This window comes from Eschrichtius robustus, chromosome 6, assembly GCF_028021215.1.
Source record: "Eschrichtius robustus isolate mEscRob2 chromosome 6, mEscRob2.pri, whole genome shotgun sequence".
NCBI classification, from domain to species: domain Eukaryota; kingdom Metazoa; phylum Chordata; class Mammalia; order Artiodactyla; family Eschrichtiidae; genus Eschrichtius; species Eschrichtius robustus.
Window position 1 is genome coordinate 98,748,642 of NC_090829.1, and position 19,881 is coordinate 98,768,522.

General features: G+C 34.9%; 1 protein-coding gene across 3 annotated transcripts in view; it reads right to left on the bottom strand.

Annotated features, from left to right (window-relative positions):
* Positions 1 to 19,881, bottom strand: part of TBC1D23 (TBC1 domain family member 23) — a 67,360-nt gene that overhangs the window by 9,474 nt on the left and 38,005 nt on the right. For 2 of the 3 annotated variants that reach the window (XM_068546857.1, XM_068546858.1), the window contains exons 6-15: positions 16,703 to 16,827; positions 16,564 to 16,610; positions 15,622 to 15,725; positions 14,082 to 14,204; positions 12,833 to 12,925; positions 10,395 to 10,565; positions 7,492 to 7,534; positions 5,472 to 5,581; positions 2,540 to 2,679; positions 1,164 to 1,208 (exon numbers count right to left, since the gene is read on the bottom strand). In XM_068546857.1, coding sequence (XP_068402958.1) covers positions 1,164 to 1,208; positions 2,540 to 2,679; positions 5,472 to 5,581; positions 7,492 to 7,534; positions 10,395 to 10,565; positions 12,833 to 12,925; positions 14,082 to 14,204; positions 15,622 to 15,725; positions 16,564 to 16,610; positions 16,703 to 16,827 — 1,001 coding nt within the window. The remainder of the gene's footprint in view (positions 1 to 1,163; positions 1,209 to 2,539; positions 2,680 to 5,471; positions 5,582 to 7,491; positions 7,535 to 10,394; positions 10,566 to 12,832; positions 12,926 to 14,081; positions 14,205 to 15,621; positions 15,726 to 16,563; positions 16,611 to 16,702; positions 16,828 to 19,881) is intronic. The other variant, XM_068546859.1, reaches the window with a different exon arrangement.

Consider the following 19,881-nt stretch of genomic DNA (forward strand, 5'->3'; position numbering starts at 1 on the left):
GGACTAGAGAAGATAATCTGAATGTTTAAAAAATTATTTGCAATAAAACTTGGGAGTTAAAATTAGACTAATTCAATGGTCCTGTAACAAGAGAAAACAGAAAGATGACTCACAAATAGATTATAATTTTAAAAGAAGCAATCTCCTTAAAAATTATAAAATTATAATAGAAGCTCTGTAATTGGCATTGACACTCACAGTAAATAAAAACTCTTATCCGTAAGTTGAAAGTAAACTATTGTTAAAAATGCTACTTCTAATTCACTGAAAATATTGAAATGACCTGCTAAAAAAGTCAACTCCATTATTCCAAAGCTTAACTTACATTCAAAGTATGATTAGAATTTCTTTTTAAATGTTCATAGGGATTGCTATAATTGATATTCAAATTCAAATTGCAGAAAAATCATGAGTATAAAAACTGTAAAGCCATACAGTATAATGTTCTTTTGTTTATCCTAATTGAAGATCCAGTAGATTTCTAAACTTTAAACCTATGGAATCTAATGACAAGTACCCCATTTTATTGGGGTCAGAGAAGAGATGGATTACATTTTAACATGTCCACCATGGCCTAATTTCTTTCAAGGAAAAGCAAGGTAGAACCCTAGAACTATAGTTCGTTGAAACCAATTTATATAATGTTAACTCACCAACTTAAATACACACATCGTATTAAGAAAAACCTAGCAATATTATAAAACTACATAGTGTACATGAAATAACAAAAAATTTGAACAACAAACTGTGCCTTTTTTCAGATGCTATAATTTTCCCTACTGTTAGAGCACAAGACAGAAGTAAATGATCTCCAAAGCTAATACCCTCTTAACTCTGAGACTACATATTTTCTTTGTTTCACCTTCCTCTGTCTCAGAATAAAAACTGCAGGTTTTATAAAGTTGTTGGGTTTGAATGTACTTGATTTTCATCTGAGGAATGGGAGATATAAAGAAGGCAAGGAAAAAAATTAAAATGATCGAGCAAAAAACCAAAAGGAAAACATATCAGCATCACACACTCCTAAAAGCAGAATGAGAAAAGTTTAGCACTTGAAACAGCTGCATGAAATTTTAGCCAAGACAACACGAGGCTTATAGACAGCATGAGGCATGCTAAAGGAAAAGGATGGTCCAGTAAAGCTGCTCTACTCATTGGCTTACCGCTCGGTACATGTTCTGTCTGGCCAAGGAAGATTGAAAGACATTCTATAGCAAATTGAGGCAGAGGACAGAACAATATGATTATTAAAAATGCAAAAGCTTTAAAACAAAAATATAGTATAATCAGTTTTTCTAACCCAGAGGGTATATTAAAAAAGAATGTTTTGATCATCCCAAGTACAAAGAAAAATGAAGAAAAGCCAGTTTCAAGTGATTCTTTAACGAAGAGAACAAATAGTCTTTTCAACTCGGAATTAACACTAGTTCATTTTAAAATAAAATTTTAAGTGTTCATGCTACAAAATGTACCAATAATAGTACCCTAATTGAGAATGCACTAACTAAAAGGAATTTTAAAAATAAGGCTTTTGAAAGCAGACATAATTTTAATGAGCAAAAAAAACCTTTCAGCCTTGATAAAACACTTTAACATTATCAGGTGTCCATTGTAGACAAGGTACAATTTTTTGGATTAGTGAAAATAATCTACATCTTCTTTGCTATTTACTAAATGGGAAAAAAATATACCTCTGTATGCATATGTACTTTATTTAATAAAGTGAAAAATAGTAAATGCCTTATATTCAGTTCTTAAAATCAAATACTTCAACTTTCCTAGGATGCTGCAAGTAAGACATGAGAGTGAAATTAAATACTATAACACATTTCCAAGATCAGGCTTGCTTAGAAACAAATTTCACGCTGGAATTATTAGGTTAGCTTTGAACTGTAAGAACAAGAAAGATCAATGAGACCAACATGTGGAGGGAAAAAAAACATACTGTGCCCTCAGAGTTCCAGTAAGAAACAATATAACAGACATTCTTAAACTTATCATTTGTTAGCTGGATACTTCATTTGTAATTGGGAAAATAGGGGTCACACATGCTGTGAACAAAATTCTATGAAGATCTGAATTCTTAAACTTTACAAAAACGGGTTTCTGCTTTATTTAGTATGACCAAATTTTCTAGGTTTTAAATTCCTGAAGCGGAGAAAGAGATTCCTGCTATGAGATTACTGCACTTAGCAGATGATTCCCAACCATGTGACATGTGGGAAGCAGCTGCTATATGAAGTGTCATATACATAATAGCATTGGAATATTTTTTTTCTAATGAATGGCGTGAAGGGATAGAGTTATTACTTGCCTCCTATTCTGAGCAGTGGGAGAAGAGAGAGTAATCTCTATAGTAAAATTTTATAGCAATAAAGAACATCTCTGTGATGATGACGAAAACTGGAATCATCTAATAAAAAAATGTAATTTACGATCCTTTTCTAGAACACATTCTATTCAACTAACATTTACTGTTAAGATACTTTTCTACAGTTTTAATTACTCATCACAAATTCATACTGTATAAGCAACTCACCGGTCCACAGGAGTTGATGTATTCTCAATAAAACTGATAACTTTTTCCCTGACATTAACGGATTTTGTCTTCAAAGCAACAGTCATTTTATTTACCAGTGATTTCATTCCTCTATCATTTGAGCCATTAGAAGATTCACCCTGAAAAAAAAAAAAAAAAAAAACCAACTTACTGATGGATTAACTGCTCTCCAAATGATTAGCAAGATACACTACTGCTAAAGGTTATCTAGATGCTATGCCCTGAACTGGGTGCACCCCCCAACCATAAATTCGTGTGTTAAAGTTCTAATCCCCATGATACCTCACAAAGTGACTGAATGTGGAGATCGGGCCTTTAAAGAGTAAACTAAGGTTAAATGAGGTGGGCCCTAGCCAATATGACTGATATTCTTACATGAAGAAGGGGATACATCAGGGATTCACATGCACAGCAAAAAGGCCATGTGCCAACATCACAGGAAGGTGGTACTCTGCAAGCCAAAGACAGAGGCCTTAGGAGAAATTAAACCTGCTAGCCCTTTGATCCCAGACCTCTAGCCTCCGGAACTATGAGAAAATACATTAAGCCACCTAGTTGGTTGTATTTTGTTATGGCAGCCCCAGCAGGCTGATATACTGGGTGAAACCATTTTAGGAATGGAAGGTAGAAATGAAAAATGAGGATCTGTATTACACACATAAATGTGTGGAGGCTGAAATTACCTTATTTATTCAATAAGAAATAAACTTATTGACCTTTTCTTAACTCAGCTTACTCTATAAAGATAAGCAAAATTATAATCAGAATATCATTCATATAGCTAAATTTTTAAACATTTATTCCTTGTAAATTTTTGCTGTTTAAAACATTATTACTTAGGCCTTTAATTTCTCAAGAAAAGTCACTCTTATGTACCTCGTGTAATAGATGTGAGTATAATTCTTGAGTTGTATATAATTGCTCCTTTATACCCTACAGGGGAAGCTGGTAGTAGATGTCAAAAGTTTTAAAATGTGCCTGTCTTCTGCTTATTAGTTCTTCTTCAGAATTTATGGGGAGGAAATAATCAGAAAATGCCCTAGGATTTAGGAACTATTTGATGGAAAACTATACTGATACTAAAAAAAAAAAGCATTTAAAAATACTAGAAAATGCTCATAGGTTCAATGAGAAAGCAGAAAATAAAACTGTATGTACATTCTGATCACTACTTTTAAAATAAAATACTAAAAAAAATATGTATTATAAAAGGTTCAAACTATGAATAGTTATTATCCATGGTTGGGTTATAAATAATTTTGATTTCTTTATATTTTTCATATTTATATATGATGCTACAATGAACATGTATTATTTTTATTTTTAAGAGAAGTCATTAACTAAATAACACAAAAATCATGTTCCCATTTCCATATCCAAATTCAAAACCAAATTAAACTGACTGTGGAAATTCTTTGGTACTTCTGAATGTAACACATCTTTAAGACAGTTATCTTTAATAGCCTCAATCATTGTTTTTCAAATCTGAAGACAAAAAGTTCAATACAAAGACTATCCCAAGCTGTGGACAGAAATATAAATTAGAATAATGTTTTTTGAAGGGCAATTTGACAATAATGCAGAATTCTAAGGATTTTGACATGTAATCTTCTGATCATGTTATTTCACTTCTAGGACGAAATAATGTCATATGCAAATATATTACTATAAAACTTAATTGTAGTAGTGTATATAATAGAAAAAGACTAGAAGCAATGTAAATATTCAACAATAAGGGGACTAACTGAACACATTAGAATACGTACATACTATTTAGATATTCAAAATGAAAACGGCAAATATTTATTAAATAAATGGTGAGCGCCTAGATACCTAGATCAAGCTGAAAACCTAATTCTCAGAGAAGACTTATCTGTTGATAATTTGACAATAATTTGCCTTGACTTACGTGGCTGAAGATAAGCCTCAATTAATCATCGAATGAGTTACAATTTTATAATAACTACTATAAGATATATAAGTGACAGGTACTACACTTTACATTCACTTGCACATCTAATCTTCGTGTCATTATTGTGAAGAAAGCCGTGTTATTATCATCACCCCTATTTGCACAGGTGGAGAAACCGGAGTGGAAAAGATCTTGCTAGAGATCATGAAGAAAGTAAACTGTGAAGACAAAACCTGAATACCCAGGTGAGTCAGACTGGTAAGCCCAAGCTTGTAACCATCAGCCTGTACTGGAGTTTTCCCTCTATTTCTGATTTAAAAGAATGACCTTTAGGTAGATGAGAAAATGATCTAATGACACCTAGCTCAAATGACATGAAATACTGAAAACACAAAAGACTTATTGCCCAGATATTTCCAAAGTAGAACAGAACGGATTTACCCACTACTGCGAAACGCTGCAGTAATGTACATCTCAATAACTAAAAATCAAATATAATGGGATTGGCAACTGGTTCCTGTCTTCCTCTGCCTGGCCCATTCTCAAATATGGGTGGACTGAAGTTTTAATCATGTAGGTATGTGGTGGGGAGGAGAGCTACAGAGACAGTATGCTGGAGATGCAAACACGAGCCTCAGTATTCTCCTGGCCCAGACTGATCGGGAGATTCCTAGCACCAGCTCACTTTAGAGTCCTAGCTAGTCACGGGACTCAGAATTATCTCCACTGACATTTCAGCTGGGGTAGAAAATTTTCACTAGGTGATACCAAGCTGCAGCTGGAGAGGGAGAAATCTGAATTCAGCAGGCAGACCACCAGAACTCCTGGCTAGTTTAGCTGTGCAGGCCTGCTCCCACCATTTCATCAACCTCGCAATAATAAGGTTCCTCACTGCCTGTGTTTGAAATATTTTTACTCCATTCGTTATGGCAGCTGTTTAGCTGTTAACCACCTGGGCGTTTATCCAAATCGGCTGACATAGTCTACATAGACACTTACATCAACAGGAGAATTGATACCGCTCCTTGAGCCTGAGGTACTAGCAATCCAATGGCCATATCCATTTTCTGGTCCATCCACATTAATGTCTGCTAGGTGTTGCTGCAGCGCTTAAAGATAAACAGGAAGAAGAAAAAAAAGATCCTGACATATCAAACCCTCTGGAAAGACTCAATACCAGAGAAGTACAATAAACACGTCACAGCTGAATGAAAAGGATCCAAGGGCATAACCACAGGTATTTCTTTCAGCGCCTCTGTAAAGGAATAAAAGACCCCAGGCTACAGAAAGCCTTCCTTTTCTTCTTCCGTCCAAAGCCCTCTCTCTATACATACATAGCTTTTCTTAATTGACCCTAAGGGTAACAGTAGCTATATATATAGGCTTGATGTTTTCCTCTTTGGAAGGTAATCCTTCAAGTATTAATAAATAATCTTAGCAATGGTTTTATGACATAAAAGATTAATAGAAAACCTGTGGTGGCTTTTGTTTACCATAAGGAGACATCCGTTAATCCTTCCCATAATAAAGAAGCAGTCTCAGGCATTAACTGCCATGGAAAGAGAGATTATTCTTGGAAAAGAAATAATTCATAGTTTAGAAAAAAGTTCCTAAAACCTAGGATATCTGTGCTATAAAAGAATACTTTTCAGACTCTCAAAAGTGTCTTGTATCACGACAAGTTTTGTATCACGTCCTCAGAACTTCCAATAAATAACACTGGGCCTTAGGCCAATACTTGCTTAACACTAGTACTTATCTAAATAAGCCCTTTTGTAGATCACTTTGGGTATGAGCCTCAAGGGTAGTTAGTTATCAGGCCATGATATACAGGAGAAATAATTCTTGCTAATAACAACAAAGACCAAGAAGAAATAGACCCTAACCTATCAAAACGTCTAAGTCATAACATAAGAAAATCATATTAAGTCAGCACTTAATCCTTATAAGACTCTTATGATTCAAACTCAGGATTTCTATTGCCTCCAACAAATATTAATTTGATTTTATCATTAATTTTCCTAGTAATTATAGTTCAATATTTTTATATCTCTTTTCCTAATGAAAGGCTCCTTATCTTTTAATTGAAATATATTTGACATATAACACTGTGTAAGTTTAAGGTATACAAAACGTTGATTTGATACATTTATATACTGTAATATGACTTCCACTGTAGCAACAGTTGCACCTCTATCATGTCACACAATTACCATTTCTTTTTTGTGGTGGGAATAATTAAGATCTAGTCTCTGCAAGTTTGGTGATTATAATACAATATTGTTGTCTATATTCACTATACTGTGCATTAGTATACTGTGCCTTAGTACTCCAGAACTTATTTATCTACTAGTTGTAAGTTTGTACCCTTAAATAACATAATTTGTAAAAAATTAAAAAAAAAGAAAAGAAAAAAAGATAGTCTTTTTTTAACCTTATTACCCTGACCTACTCCTTTATGTATTCTCAAATATTTGCTGGTAGGGAGTCTGTCATTTTACTATCCTGAATTACCAGATATTATCTGCAGACTTGAAAATATCAACTTATTTGTTTTATTCTATTCAGTCAACATTTTTTCAGCAGCTAATACTCTCATGTAGTTCAAAAATAAAATGAAAACAGAGCAAACAAAAAAGCAAATAGCACAAAGAGTATAATACAGTGAAAATTATTCCTCCTACTCTTGTTTCCCAGTCCTATCTATCCTTCCTTCTCCATAGAAACAAATCATGTGGGGCAGTTTTTCACCCATCTTTACAAAAACATTTTCTACAAATACAAGCTAATTAATACACATCCACTTTAATAGTCTTCCACTATATATTCACTCATTGCAATTGTCTATTGTGTTTGTCTTTATCTATATGTCCTGCTGGCCTTGCCTTTTCTGAAAATAGTGAATGACTGAAGAGAAAGTGTACCCATTAACTAATTTGGTCATTCTAAATCAGCTCCAGTGATAGTATAATTTCCTCTGAAAAGTAGGGACAAAGGGATTAATAAATTAAAACCTTACCCATAAATCCTCCACTGGCAATGCTCACATATTCTTTGTTTTTCTGAAATGGAAAATAAAGTTTAAAATTATTCCCAAATGCAATTTAATTAAAACTTCTGGGGGCTTCCCTGGTGGCTCAGTGGTTAAGAATCCGCCTGCCAATGCAGAGGGCATGGGTTCCAGCCCTGGTCCAGGAAGATCCCACATGCCACGGAGCAACGAAGTCCATGTGCCACAACTACTGAGTCTGCGCTCTAGAGCCCGTGCTCTGCAACAAGAGGAGCCACCGCAATGAGAAGCCCGCGAACCGCCACAAAGAGTAGCCCCCACTCGCCGCAACTAGAGAAAACCTGCGTGCAGCAATGAAGACCCAACGCAGTCAAAAATAAATTAATTAAATGAATAGATTTTTTAAAAATTCTATAAAACTTCTGATAGTTCTATAAGCATTGACAAATGTAATATAAGGTTATATACTAAATTTCTGGATTTTTTCTTTGACATTTTGGACTTTGGCACAGAGAAGTACATACATTTATCTTGTGTACTGTAAGGTCTGGTGCTTGAGTGGGAAGAAGGGGACAACTTCATGGCTACTAACGAGACTGTGATTTTACTTGTATTATAGTCCCAACAGTGCAATACAGAGTCAAACCAAAATCAGTTACACTCTATTTTCGGATGTTACTAGAATGGTTTTTAAAAGCTTGCAAAAATATTTTGGGTCTTTTATAAAAAGGAAATACAAAAGCAAATACTACAGCTAATTATGAAGAAATGACAGAATGTTGACATTTTACAAACTACTAAAAATTAATGAATCTAAGCAATGATAAACAAACAAGGACACAAAAAAGAAAGATATCTGGGCAGTATTTACCTCCTGAGGAAGTACACACTACCCAAGACTTCCTATCCCTCCCACCCCCAAAAGTAATCTAACAAGTCCCTAGGTCTAATTTACCAGTTTACAGGAAATACCAGGGATAGAACCCGATAAACAACACAAGTGTGAATGCAATCAGCAAAATCCAGATTGTGGGAAAATATAAGACAAAGTAACCAGTTTTTCCAAACAAATATATACAAGGAAAAAAATTAGGAAAGGGAACCTATAAATTAAAAGAGACTTAAAAGATACCAACCAGAGTGCAGTGTCTTGTTTTAGATCCTGAGAAAACCATGGAAACTTGAACACTCGTTACTTTTTTTTATAATAAAGTGTAATAGTGATAATGTGGTTATGTCTTTACAAAGAATTTATAGAGTTCAATTCTCCCTACTTGTGGATTTGTTTGAAATTTTCCACGATAAAAACTGGGGGGGGAAATTCCTAAAACCACATTAAGAACTCGAATGATTAAAAGAAGTCCACAATATTCCAAATTCTTGCCATCTGACACCCTTCATAATATACACCCTATACCAGGCCATTTTTAGAATAGGTCAATTAAATTTATAAGTAAAATGAGTTTGTGAACCTATTTTTGTTATTCTGTATAAACTTCTAAAATCTTTCCCCCAGTAAAGCATAACTTTATCTTACAATCCCTCTCCCAAATACCTTGCTCCTTCTCTGATTTTGTCTTTCAAGGATTGTCCTTTAGACCAGCGGTCCCCAGTCTTTCTTGGGACCAGTTTTGTAGAAGACAATTTTTCCACAGATGGGGGGTGGGGTGGGGGATGATTTCAGAATGACTCAAGCACATTATATTCATTGTGCACTTTATTTCTATTATTATTACATTGTAATATATAATGAAATAATTATATAACTCACCATAATACAGAATCAGTGGGAGCCCTGAGCTTGTTTTCCTGCAACTAGATGGACCCATCTGGGGATGGTGGGACCGCCTCAGCTGCACCTCAGATCACCAGGCATTAGATTCTCATAAGGAGCACGCAACCTAGATCCCTTGCAGGCGCAGTTCACAGTAGGGTTTGTGCTCCTATGAGAATCTAATGCTGCCGCTGATCTGACAGGAGGCGGAGCTCAGGCGGTAATGGGAGCGATGGGGAGCGGCTGTAAATACAGATGAAGCTTCACTGGCTCGCCCGCTGGCTCACCTCCTGCTCTGCAGCCCAGTTCCTAACAGGCCACCGACTGGTATCCGTCCATTGCCCGGGAGTTGGGGACCCCTGATTTAGACTAATTTTCTCAAACCAGATTCCCAGTAAAGTGGATGTAAATTGAGTGGCTTGTGTAACAGCATGCCTATCGTCTTCCTGATTCCATAGTTCAGGGCCACACAAAATGAGGACTTTAATGTATAAACTACCAAAGAATACCTAATAAACAACCATTTTTATAAAGAAAGAGCCATCACTGAGTGAGGCTTTGTAGAAAAGGTAGAGGGGACAGGTTGCATAAAATCGCTGATACAAATTAGTTGTGCTGAAGACAACATTTAAACACAAAAAGGAAAGGTTGCTAAGTGTCATGAATACATATACATGTACATTTATTCAATTTCAAAGTGAAGATATTAAAATGAATTATACAGCAACTGTAAAAAGTTCTGAGGCATGAATAGGCATACAGAACAATGCAAAAGAATAATCCAGAAATAGACCCCGATTCATTGAGGAATTCAGTATATTAAAAAGGTAGTATTTCAAATTGACAGCACAACTGGTTAGCTATTTGGGGAAAAAATTTTTTTTGATTCCTACCTCACTTCTTACACAAAAATAATTCCAGATGGGCCAAGATTTAAACATAAAAATATAACACATAAGCATGCAAGAAAAATCTGGGGGAGAAGACCTTTGTTGGCAAGACACAAAACCAATAATGTGTTAAAAAAAAAAAAATACAGATAAATTTGACAAGGTAGACAACACACAAAATTACCTAGGAGAATTTCTTAAAGATGATAGCAGTAACCAAGGAAAACTGAAATAATCTGTTGGCTTACCTGTAAAAAGTGTGCCAGGACCATGTTCATATACATGTCTTCTTCCTCTCTGCCACTGCCCATGAAACAGAGGTGCTCCCCACCAGCGATGGAGCCAGACTCAATGGACTGCTTCTGTGCTTCCAGCAGGGATTTTACTGACTGTGCAAACTCAGACGGATTCTGGAGCATCTAGACAATTAAAAATTTTTTTAATGTGGCAAGCCTGTGTTTCTTATACATTTGCAAACAAAATATTTTCCCAGGGCGGGAAAAAAAAACCAATATTTAAATTGCCACCATGAAATTATTTTATTTTTATTTTTGTTTGTTTTGGTCACGCCACGCAGTTTGTGGGATCTTACTCCCCCCGCCAGGGATCAAACCCAGGCCCTCAGCAATGGAAGTGCAGAGTCTTAACCACTGGACTACCAGGGAATTCCCCAAACAAAGGTTCTTATAAATAAAATCCCTGAGATAAAGAAATGTGTATAAATGTACCTATAATACATCAGAAAACAAAAGTTGAAAATTCACAGAAAGATTAAATTATGCAAAGAAAACACTTTACTAGACAAAAAAAATTGTTTTTGTTGTTTGTTTTCTAAGCTTCAGTGTCTTTAGGTATCATGACAAGAAAAGTTTAACAATGAGCGGAAGGGTCCATGACAAAAACAATATATCGAAACAAGCTATATTTTTGTTTCCACTTACATGGCAAACCATGAATTTCTTAGAGGACAGTCAGAAATAGTAGAAGCCATTTATTCATCAGCACTACTCTAGATACTAGAGATACGAGGATGAAAAAATTAATTTCCTACCCTCAAGAAAACAAGTATGCCAATAAATACAAAAATTTGTTCAAAAAACTGTTCATAAAAAGCACAGTGAAAATCCAATAGAAAAATGGACAAACCACAGAAAAGCAATTTGCATTGATAAAAAAAATACAAATTAACAGCACACTTGAAAAAATATGCACAACATCACTAGTAATGACCACAGGAATGACCATCATTCTTGTAAAATAAAAAATTGGTAATGTCCAATAATGCTGATGGTATGAAACAATCATTCTCACTTAGAGTTGTAAAGTATCAGTTGATTCAGTCTTTCTAAAGGGCAATACGGCAGATTCTAGTAATATTGTATATGCCCACAACTCTCAACCCAACAATTTTACTTTTAGGGGTCTATTTTACAGAAATATTTGCACAAGTCCACAAAATATATATAAGGACGTTAACTATAGCATTGTTTTATTACAAGAAAACTGAAAACATTGTAAATGTACATCAATCAGGCAATAAATTATGGTATATCTGTACCATGGACCACTATACAGCCATTAAAAACAATGTACTAAAATGAAAAGATCTCCAAAAAACTGTTAAGTGAAAATGCGAGTGAACTGTTAAGTGAAAAATCAAGTGGAAAAAAAAAAGTGAATAAGAAATATGTAAATACATATTAAAGGTCTGGATGATTAAACAAACTGAGAGTAACTGTCAACTCTGGAGACATTCTTTGAGTTTTTTAAGAATAATCAAGTTATTAATGATGAATAAATTTTAAAAATAAGCATAAAAGAAGGACCATTTAGGTCTTCCTAGATGAATCAAGGAAGAGAAAGGCACAGAGTTCACTTTTGGGATGCAAACAAGCTACGATTGCCTTCTTCACCTATAGCACCCCAAACTCTCTGGGTTGTTTTACCTCCATTTTCCATGAGTTTCCTCTTGACACCACCTATACCTTTCAACATGCCCTTTCAGCTTCAGCGTCAACTTTTTCAGACAAGTTGGGAAGAAGGGCAGATAGAATGGTCAGCAAAAGAAGTTATTCCTCTTTCTGCCTTCTCCATCCCTGAGGCTCTAATAACCCCAGAAAGGCTTAAATGATGTCAGTCCCAGTCCTACCAAATGCTCTAAGCATCTCTGACAATATTTAATTATCTACTTCATCTAGTCCTTCAATTCAAGTGACCCTAGGACAGAAATGTGAACAACTGAGCCCCTATACACCAGACACCACCCTTATTAAATATTACTTTATTATATGCATAAGTACTCATGATGGAAAAAAAGGCTTATAGACTAATTACCCAATCATAAGAAGAGCTAATATTCACAGAGTACTTACTAAGTGCAAGACACTATGCTGAGTGCTACATCAGGTAGCTCACAGTAAGAAGTATAGAATTTACTGACATAACAATGGTAAGCAACAGTAAGCCATAGTTAACAGCGCTTTCATCTACCCTTTATGATGCCAAAAGGGTGTCCTAGGTGAAAAGGAAACCTGAGGCAACACTTTTATAAGGGCAGAGACTCCCTCCTTAAGCAGAAAGAAAAACATCCCCAATCTGGTACATGTATATTTATTTATGGGCTAAAGAAAAGAAATCCATTTCTTCTCTTACTTCTTAAAAATTTTTAATCAGCATTTATACTAACCAGATCTGAATCTAAGTGGAAAGCAGTTGATAAATGCCCAGCATTATACTGTTCTGCAGGACGGCAATCCACCACAAAGAACCGGACTCCTTCCTAAAAGGGAAACATTTGACAAAATAAAATTTGCCATGAGGGTCACATTTTACACAATATAATATTAACAATTAACCAAAGAAGGGGAAACAGATAGATTAGAAATGGATCTCACATAGGAGGACCCATACAGACTCAAGAAAATAACCTCAAGATCTTAAAATAGTTTTATTCATTTTAAATAGTTAAAATACTCTGTATATACTGTTCTTGACTAGAAAGTTAAAATATGTAGCAAAAGAATGTTAGTTTGAGCTATAAAACTAATTATACTGGAATTTAATAATTTAATGTATATCATGTTAAACACTTTTAAAAACACTATATAGTTATAAACACAGATGTAGATACAATTCCTGTTTCTGAAAATAAACACAGATGTAGATACAATTCCTATTTCTGAAAATAAGCCCACACACTTATCAACAATGCAATTCACATAAGGATTAAATAAATGTCTTTTGCGGGTGAGAGGAGGTTCTCCAGTGCCAGTCTGAACTGAAGAAGTCACATGGGTCTCTTTAAACTAGATTACATGTTTTGATTTGTTTTTAAGTAATAGTTCTAATAAGAAAAATATGTGAAATGCTTGTTTTAAAAAGATCTACTGTAAAAGCCCTGTCTTTCTACGTCCGTTCCTCTTCTCTCCATCTTCGAAATACATCCCACCTTCCAAACACACACACACGGTTAACTGTTGCACTATTAGTAAAAAGATTTTCATGAAGACAGCAATAGACAGAAAATCATGGTATACTCAGTTCTCCTTTGTAACATGCCTTTTGGCATTAAACCATGTAATTCAATTAGCTGTATAAGTATCCAGAATTTAACTGTTAAATGCTAAATCCACCCTTTTAAGTACTTTATATAACATTCAGTTGCTTTGCTAAAATATGAAAAAAGATTTGGCAACTTACAAAAATTGGTGTCAAAAATAATTAGTTGTTGACAAGTAAAATACCACGCAAGCTGGCAGTTTAAAAATGAGCATATGGACAGAAGATCTAACACATTAATCATTCAAAAAAAGCAAAACAACTACATTGTTATAGTAAATTAATTTTGTGAGAATCAACAAACAGGGAGGAAATGTTGATTCCTTGCATTTAAAGGGGATAGTCTTCTGATAAACAGTGGGGTTTTTTTTACTTACCCCTTGAAGCTGATTTGCTTGAAGGATCTCTGACACGGAGGTGGCCAGACAAAGTGCCTGACTCAAATCTGCATCGTCATCCTTAATTCCCAACAAAGTACTACCAAAGAGATGGTGATTATCCTGTGTGAAGAGGAATGTTTGAAACGTTATGCAGAAAAAATAAAATCAAACTTTCTTCCTAAAACTATTCTCAATAGACCAAGACAAAAGGTAAAATAATTACGTAACATCTTTGAGTCATGTGATTTAACATATCCTCTCATATCTTACAGGCTAAAAGCTACAAAAAGTCTACATACCAAGTCCCCATTAGATTTCACACAAAATGAAAGACTAAGAAAAAATAACACATTCTACACAGCTATTTTCTACACTATCACCTATATTTAAATAGTAAATTTTTAAATGGTTTTTATATTTTAATAAAATACTTTAATAAAGTATTAAAATAAAACTTTAATAAAAAAACTTTAATAAAAAAAACTTTTTATATTTTAATAAAATAAAAACAAAAACATGGCATAAATTGTGTAATATGCTGCTAAAACCTGCTCTAATTAGCAACTGCTAGTGCAGATTATTTATGTCTGAAGAATAAAAGCTATTCTCTTAAAAGACTGGAAAGAAAAGGATAAGACTTCTTTTTCATCCAGTATCATAACCACTACCCCACCATCTAACTTAGTCAACACTGTTGGGAAATGAGGTGATCTACATAAGGCAATTATTAAAATAGCTGAAACTAGTCCCTAGAAATAGATCTCCTTTGTAATTAATTAGTTTTGAGGGAAATGTTCTTACAAGGTTTCCCTTATCTGCCTCCTGAACACACCATATTGAACATAATTTAATCTCATCTTAATGTTTCAGTGACACGATAACTTCCAACTAGCAATTATGATGGTAGAATGCCTTAAAAAAAAAAAAAAGACAATAATGCTCTCATGAGCACCTGAGGTCACAAATTGTTTATAAATGGTACTCCTGTGCCTCCCCGTTACTAGCTTTTGCTTCTTAGAGTTTTACTTTCTAGGAGCTCACAGCACTTGGGCTTCTAATCTGGTGTCCTTTCTCTTGAAAGCACTTGTCTGATCTGAGAAAGGTTCTAGGTCTCTATGGAGCTAAGTGACCCTTTTTTGTTTAAAAGACAGCTCAGCAACATTAAAGTTGTGCAAAGCTAAACTCCAGATAAAGAAGGCATAATTATATATCCTCCATCAGATTTTTGTAATATTTACATTTTTTAAAGTCAAGGAAGCATTAATTTAAGAAATACCTTATAGTCAATAGTCTCATGATCAGAAATAATAATCAGAGTACAGGTGAAATGGTTCCTAGCATATTTGTATAGTATCTTTTTTAATGTCTGTTCCTCCATTAGGGAGAGTATTTACAGTGAAAAAAATCACACAAAACTGTAACACATAAAAAGAAAAGAAGGACAACCTAGAGTATTTTAACTGAAGTGGATACAACATAAACATAAAACAATGCACAAAATGTGAAATACTGAAGTAGGTGATTTCTTGTCTGATACCTTCCTAAATGAAGCTGGTGTTTTACTGCAATAATACTGAGCCAGAGAGAAAAGGTCTTCTATATCTTCTAGATTCAAACTGGATGGAGTATTTTCCAAGAACTCTGAAATACGATTACAAATATATTATAATATTAAAAAGTTTTTTTGTTTGTGAAAAATACAGTAATGAACATTATTTACATATCAAAGTTGGTTTATCTTTAACATTTTAACTACATAAATGGAATCTCAACAGCGATGCACTGAAAACTGCTTGAGAAGTGGATTTTCCCCAAAGGAACTGAAACTGTTAATACAGTTCTGCTCTTAGTGAATGATGGTGTCTGGCAATCAAATCAAATTCATTAGCCTCGACTGGAATAGTGTGATTTATTCAATGAACACATAATAAATGTCAGGGCCCCTGGAAATAAAAAATGACCAAGAAATGGTTCCTGACTTAAGGAAATTTGCCTGGTTTGAGAAATGTGACGATAAATCATTATAACATAGTGAGATAAACACTGTAACACAGACAGTACAAAGTGCCAGGCACTATAGAGAGGAAGTAACTAAATCTGTGTGGGAGCTAGAGTGGGGGAGAACCCAAACGAAGAACCAAGACTTCAACAACGGATATACTTGTAAGAGCTGAGTATTCAAAGGCAAACTAAGGAAGAAGGAAGGGAAGAGGAGAGTGAGAGGAGGGCAGTTTATCTGAACAATGAAACCAAAGAAAGAGTATATGGAAAAGAATTGAAAGAGTGAAAAATACATAGAAGGAATGAATGAGGGTGGCAAATCAGGGGCAAGAGTCTTTAAGGTCTGTACCTGGAGAGTGTGTAAGAGTTGAATGGAACCTCAGAGCTCTTCTAGAGTAATCTTCTAAATTTATAGATGAGGAAACTGAGTTTCAGAAAACTGACTTGAAATGCTTTCTCCACATTAAATAATACTTACGGATAACTTCTTCTTTGCTGTCAGACTCCTGTGCTAAAATGACTTCTCTGTAAAAAAGAGAATCAAATGAATTTGAGTTAAATATTAACAGAGCACCCTGAGAACAGAGAGGAAAAAATCTAGCCAACTTGATACTTACTTTGCATTAACAAGGATTATTAACATTAAGAAATAAATAAAAAATGGATCTGCTTGTTGTAGATATCCATCCCATATTGCCTGAGTGACTTCAATGGAACAGTAACAGGAAAAAAGACTTCCAAGCTGTAATCAGGAAATGAAATGAGAGATATAAACCACTGGCAACGACTTGTTCTTTTAAAAGTATTCAGGCAAATGTGTAACATTATATGAAACTGTCTGTACCTGATATTTAACTTGTACCTTAACTTTACTGTATGTAATCCAAAGGCAGAACATGTGGATTCAAGGCACAATGAAGCCACTTACTAGCTGTATGACTTAGGGTATGTCACTTAACCTCTAGAGCTTCCACTTCTACTTCTGTTTTCAAAAAAAAAAAAAAAAAAAAAGGAATACTACTACCCATCCTCTACCACTCTTGTGGTAAAGAGGAAGACAACTAACCTAGGATATATACAGTAACTAGCACATATCTGCCACAGCATAATAACTAGCATAATTACCCACGAGCTCTGTAAGGGTAACTATTATAGTACTTAACTTGCAAGGTAACTGTGAGGATCAAGCATGGTAATTTGAGTTACGAGCATCAAATGAAATTGTAAGGACAATTTAAAGGCAAATTGTTCCCCAATCTTAGTTGTACATCATTTGAAACAGATGAGACAACATTCATGTCCCTCAAAACGTTTCAGGAGCTCTATGGTTTTCTACTTCAAATAAAAGAATTGTTAATGTGTAAGTTCCTCTAGAGCCCAACTGTGTTTTAAATTGCATAACTTCAGTGATATTCTTAGATTATTCCATTTTTATTAGATACAGAAACAATTCCGTCTAGAAGTTAAATTTCAAACATTCTTAATGGCTAAAGGGAGCTAACGAGAACACATACATTTAGTGAATATTTTGTGCCAAGTACTAAATTACTGCCACATATCTTTTATTAAATATCTCTTATTCTAAATATTCTCACAACAGTCCTTCAAAATAGACATTTTCCTCCCCATATTATAGGTAAGAAAACAGACGTCTATTAAATAACCTTCCTAACATCACAGAGCTAGTAAATGGTGATGTTTGGGCTAGAAAAAGCCTGACACTCCAAAGCTGATGTAACTGCTATTACAGTTGACCACAAAGCTTTTAAAGTACATAATGCTTCTAATGTTTTCTGTAACTGTTTAAAAATTACTATTACAAATACAGAAGATGCAAATACAAACAGAATAGCAAGATATGGTCATCATTAAATTCAGTTAGCTAAACTAAAGCTACCACTGCATCATTCATAGTTATGAGTTCTCAAAGTTTAGGAATTCGTTTTGTTTCATCTCATGATTGAAAAAAAAAAAAAAGACTCCATTCCATAGACATGATACTAGTAGCAAGAATGAACTACTTGGGGCATTGACAAAGTGAAACTGGTAGTTTCAGTAATCAGTTAAAATCTGCTAGCAGCACTGAGTACTACTTCAGAGTTCTGGTCACAGAAATGGCATTTCCCAGGCATAATGTGACGAGAGAGATCTCTATTAACGTATCAGAATGCTTAAAGAAAGTTTCTTACTTCAACACAAATAAGTAGATTTAATAGCAACATATGAATCTCAGAGAAACTACAATTTTATTATTTTTACTCAAAGTGAGAAGACTGCAGCCGAGAGGGAATGAAAGAATAGGCTGCTGCAGTATGAGATTTAGTATGCCAGGGCTGAAACCAGCTGCGATTCTCTAGTCACAATTTCCTGATTACTCATCTCATCACCTTCTGAGATAGGTACTATTATTAGTTGCATTTTACAGATGAAGAAATCGAAGCTCAGAGGCTAAGTGTATTAAATCACACGGTTAATAAGTGGCAGAAATGGAATCCTTCCTGAAGAAAAGCTAGGTAAGACATGATCAAGGAATACATTACAATTTTTGAATATACGTATATTCTTCTAGAACCCAATCACTGTTTTAGAAAGATCTTCAAGTAACCCTAGAAGAGCAGTTCTCAAAGTATGGTCTGAGGAGCCTTGGAAGTCCCCAAGAGTATTTACAGGGGATTTGTGATGTCAAAGCTATTTTCATAATAACACTTAGATTTTGCCTTTTTCACATTCATTCTCTCACAAATGAACAACAGAATTTTCCAAAGGCTACACGAAATATGGTATCATCACAGATTCAATAGAGAAGTAGATATGAGAATGTACCTGCCTGTGCTCTAACCAAATATTGAGATTTGCAAAAATATTAAAAAATGTCACTATTCTAAATTTCTTTTTGGAAAATAGTTAATTTTCATTTAAAAATAGGTTATTTATGTTAACATGTATTGGATTTATCACTACTTCTAAATGAAATAATAAATGGTTAAAACTTCTTAATTTCTAACCAACATAATCCACATAAATCGTGGCTCCTCAATAAATGTTGAGTGTAAGAGGTCCTGAGACCAAAAGGTTTGAGAACCACTAACCTAGAATAATAAAACTTCCCATTCAAAAATACAAATACAGGGCTTCCCTGGTGGTGCAGTGGTTAAGAATCCACCTGCCAATGCAGGGGACACGGGTTTGAGCCACGGTCCAGGAAGATCCCACATGCTGCGGAGCAACTAAGCCCGTGCGCCACAACTACTGAAGCCCGTGCGCCTAGAACCAGTTCTCTACAATAAGAGAAGCCACCGAAATGAGAAGCCCGCACACCGCAAGGAAGAGTAGCCCCTGCTCACCGCAACTAGAGAAAGCTCGCGCGCAGCAATTAAGACCCAATGCAGCCAAAAATAAATAAAATTTAAAAAAATAAAAATACAAATATAGAATGACAGAGTACTGAGATGTACTTTTTAAAAAATTTTTTTAATTTATTTTTTTTTTTGGCTGTGTTGGGTCTTTATTGCTGCGCGCGGACTTTTCCTAGTTGCAGCGAGCGGGGGCTACTCTTTGTTGCGGTGTGCAGGTTTCTCATTGCGGTGGTTTCTTTTGTCATGGAGCATGGGCTCTAGGGCACGGGGGCTTCAGTAGTTGTGGTGTATGGGATCAGTAGCTGTGCCTCGCGGCCTGTAGGGCGCAGGCTCAGTAGTTGTGGCACACGGGCTTAGTCGCTCCGCGGCATGTGGGATCTTCCCAGCCCAGGGCTCGAACCCGTGTCCCCTGCACTGGCAGGCGGATTCTTAACCACTGC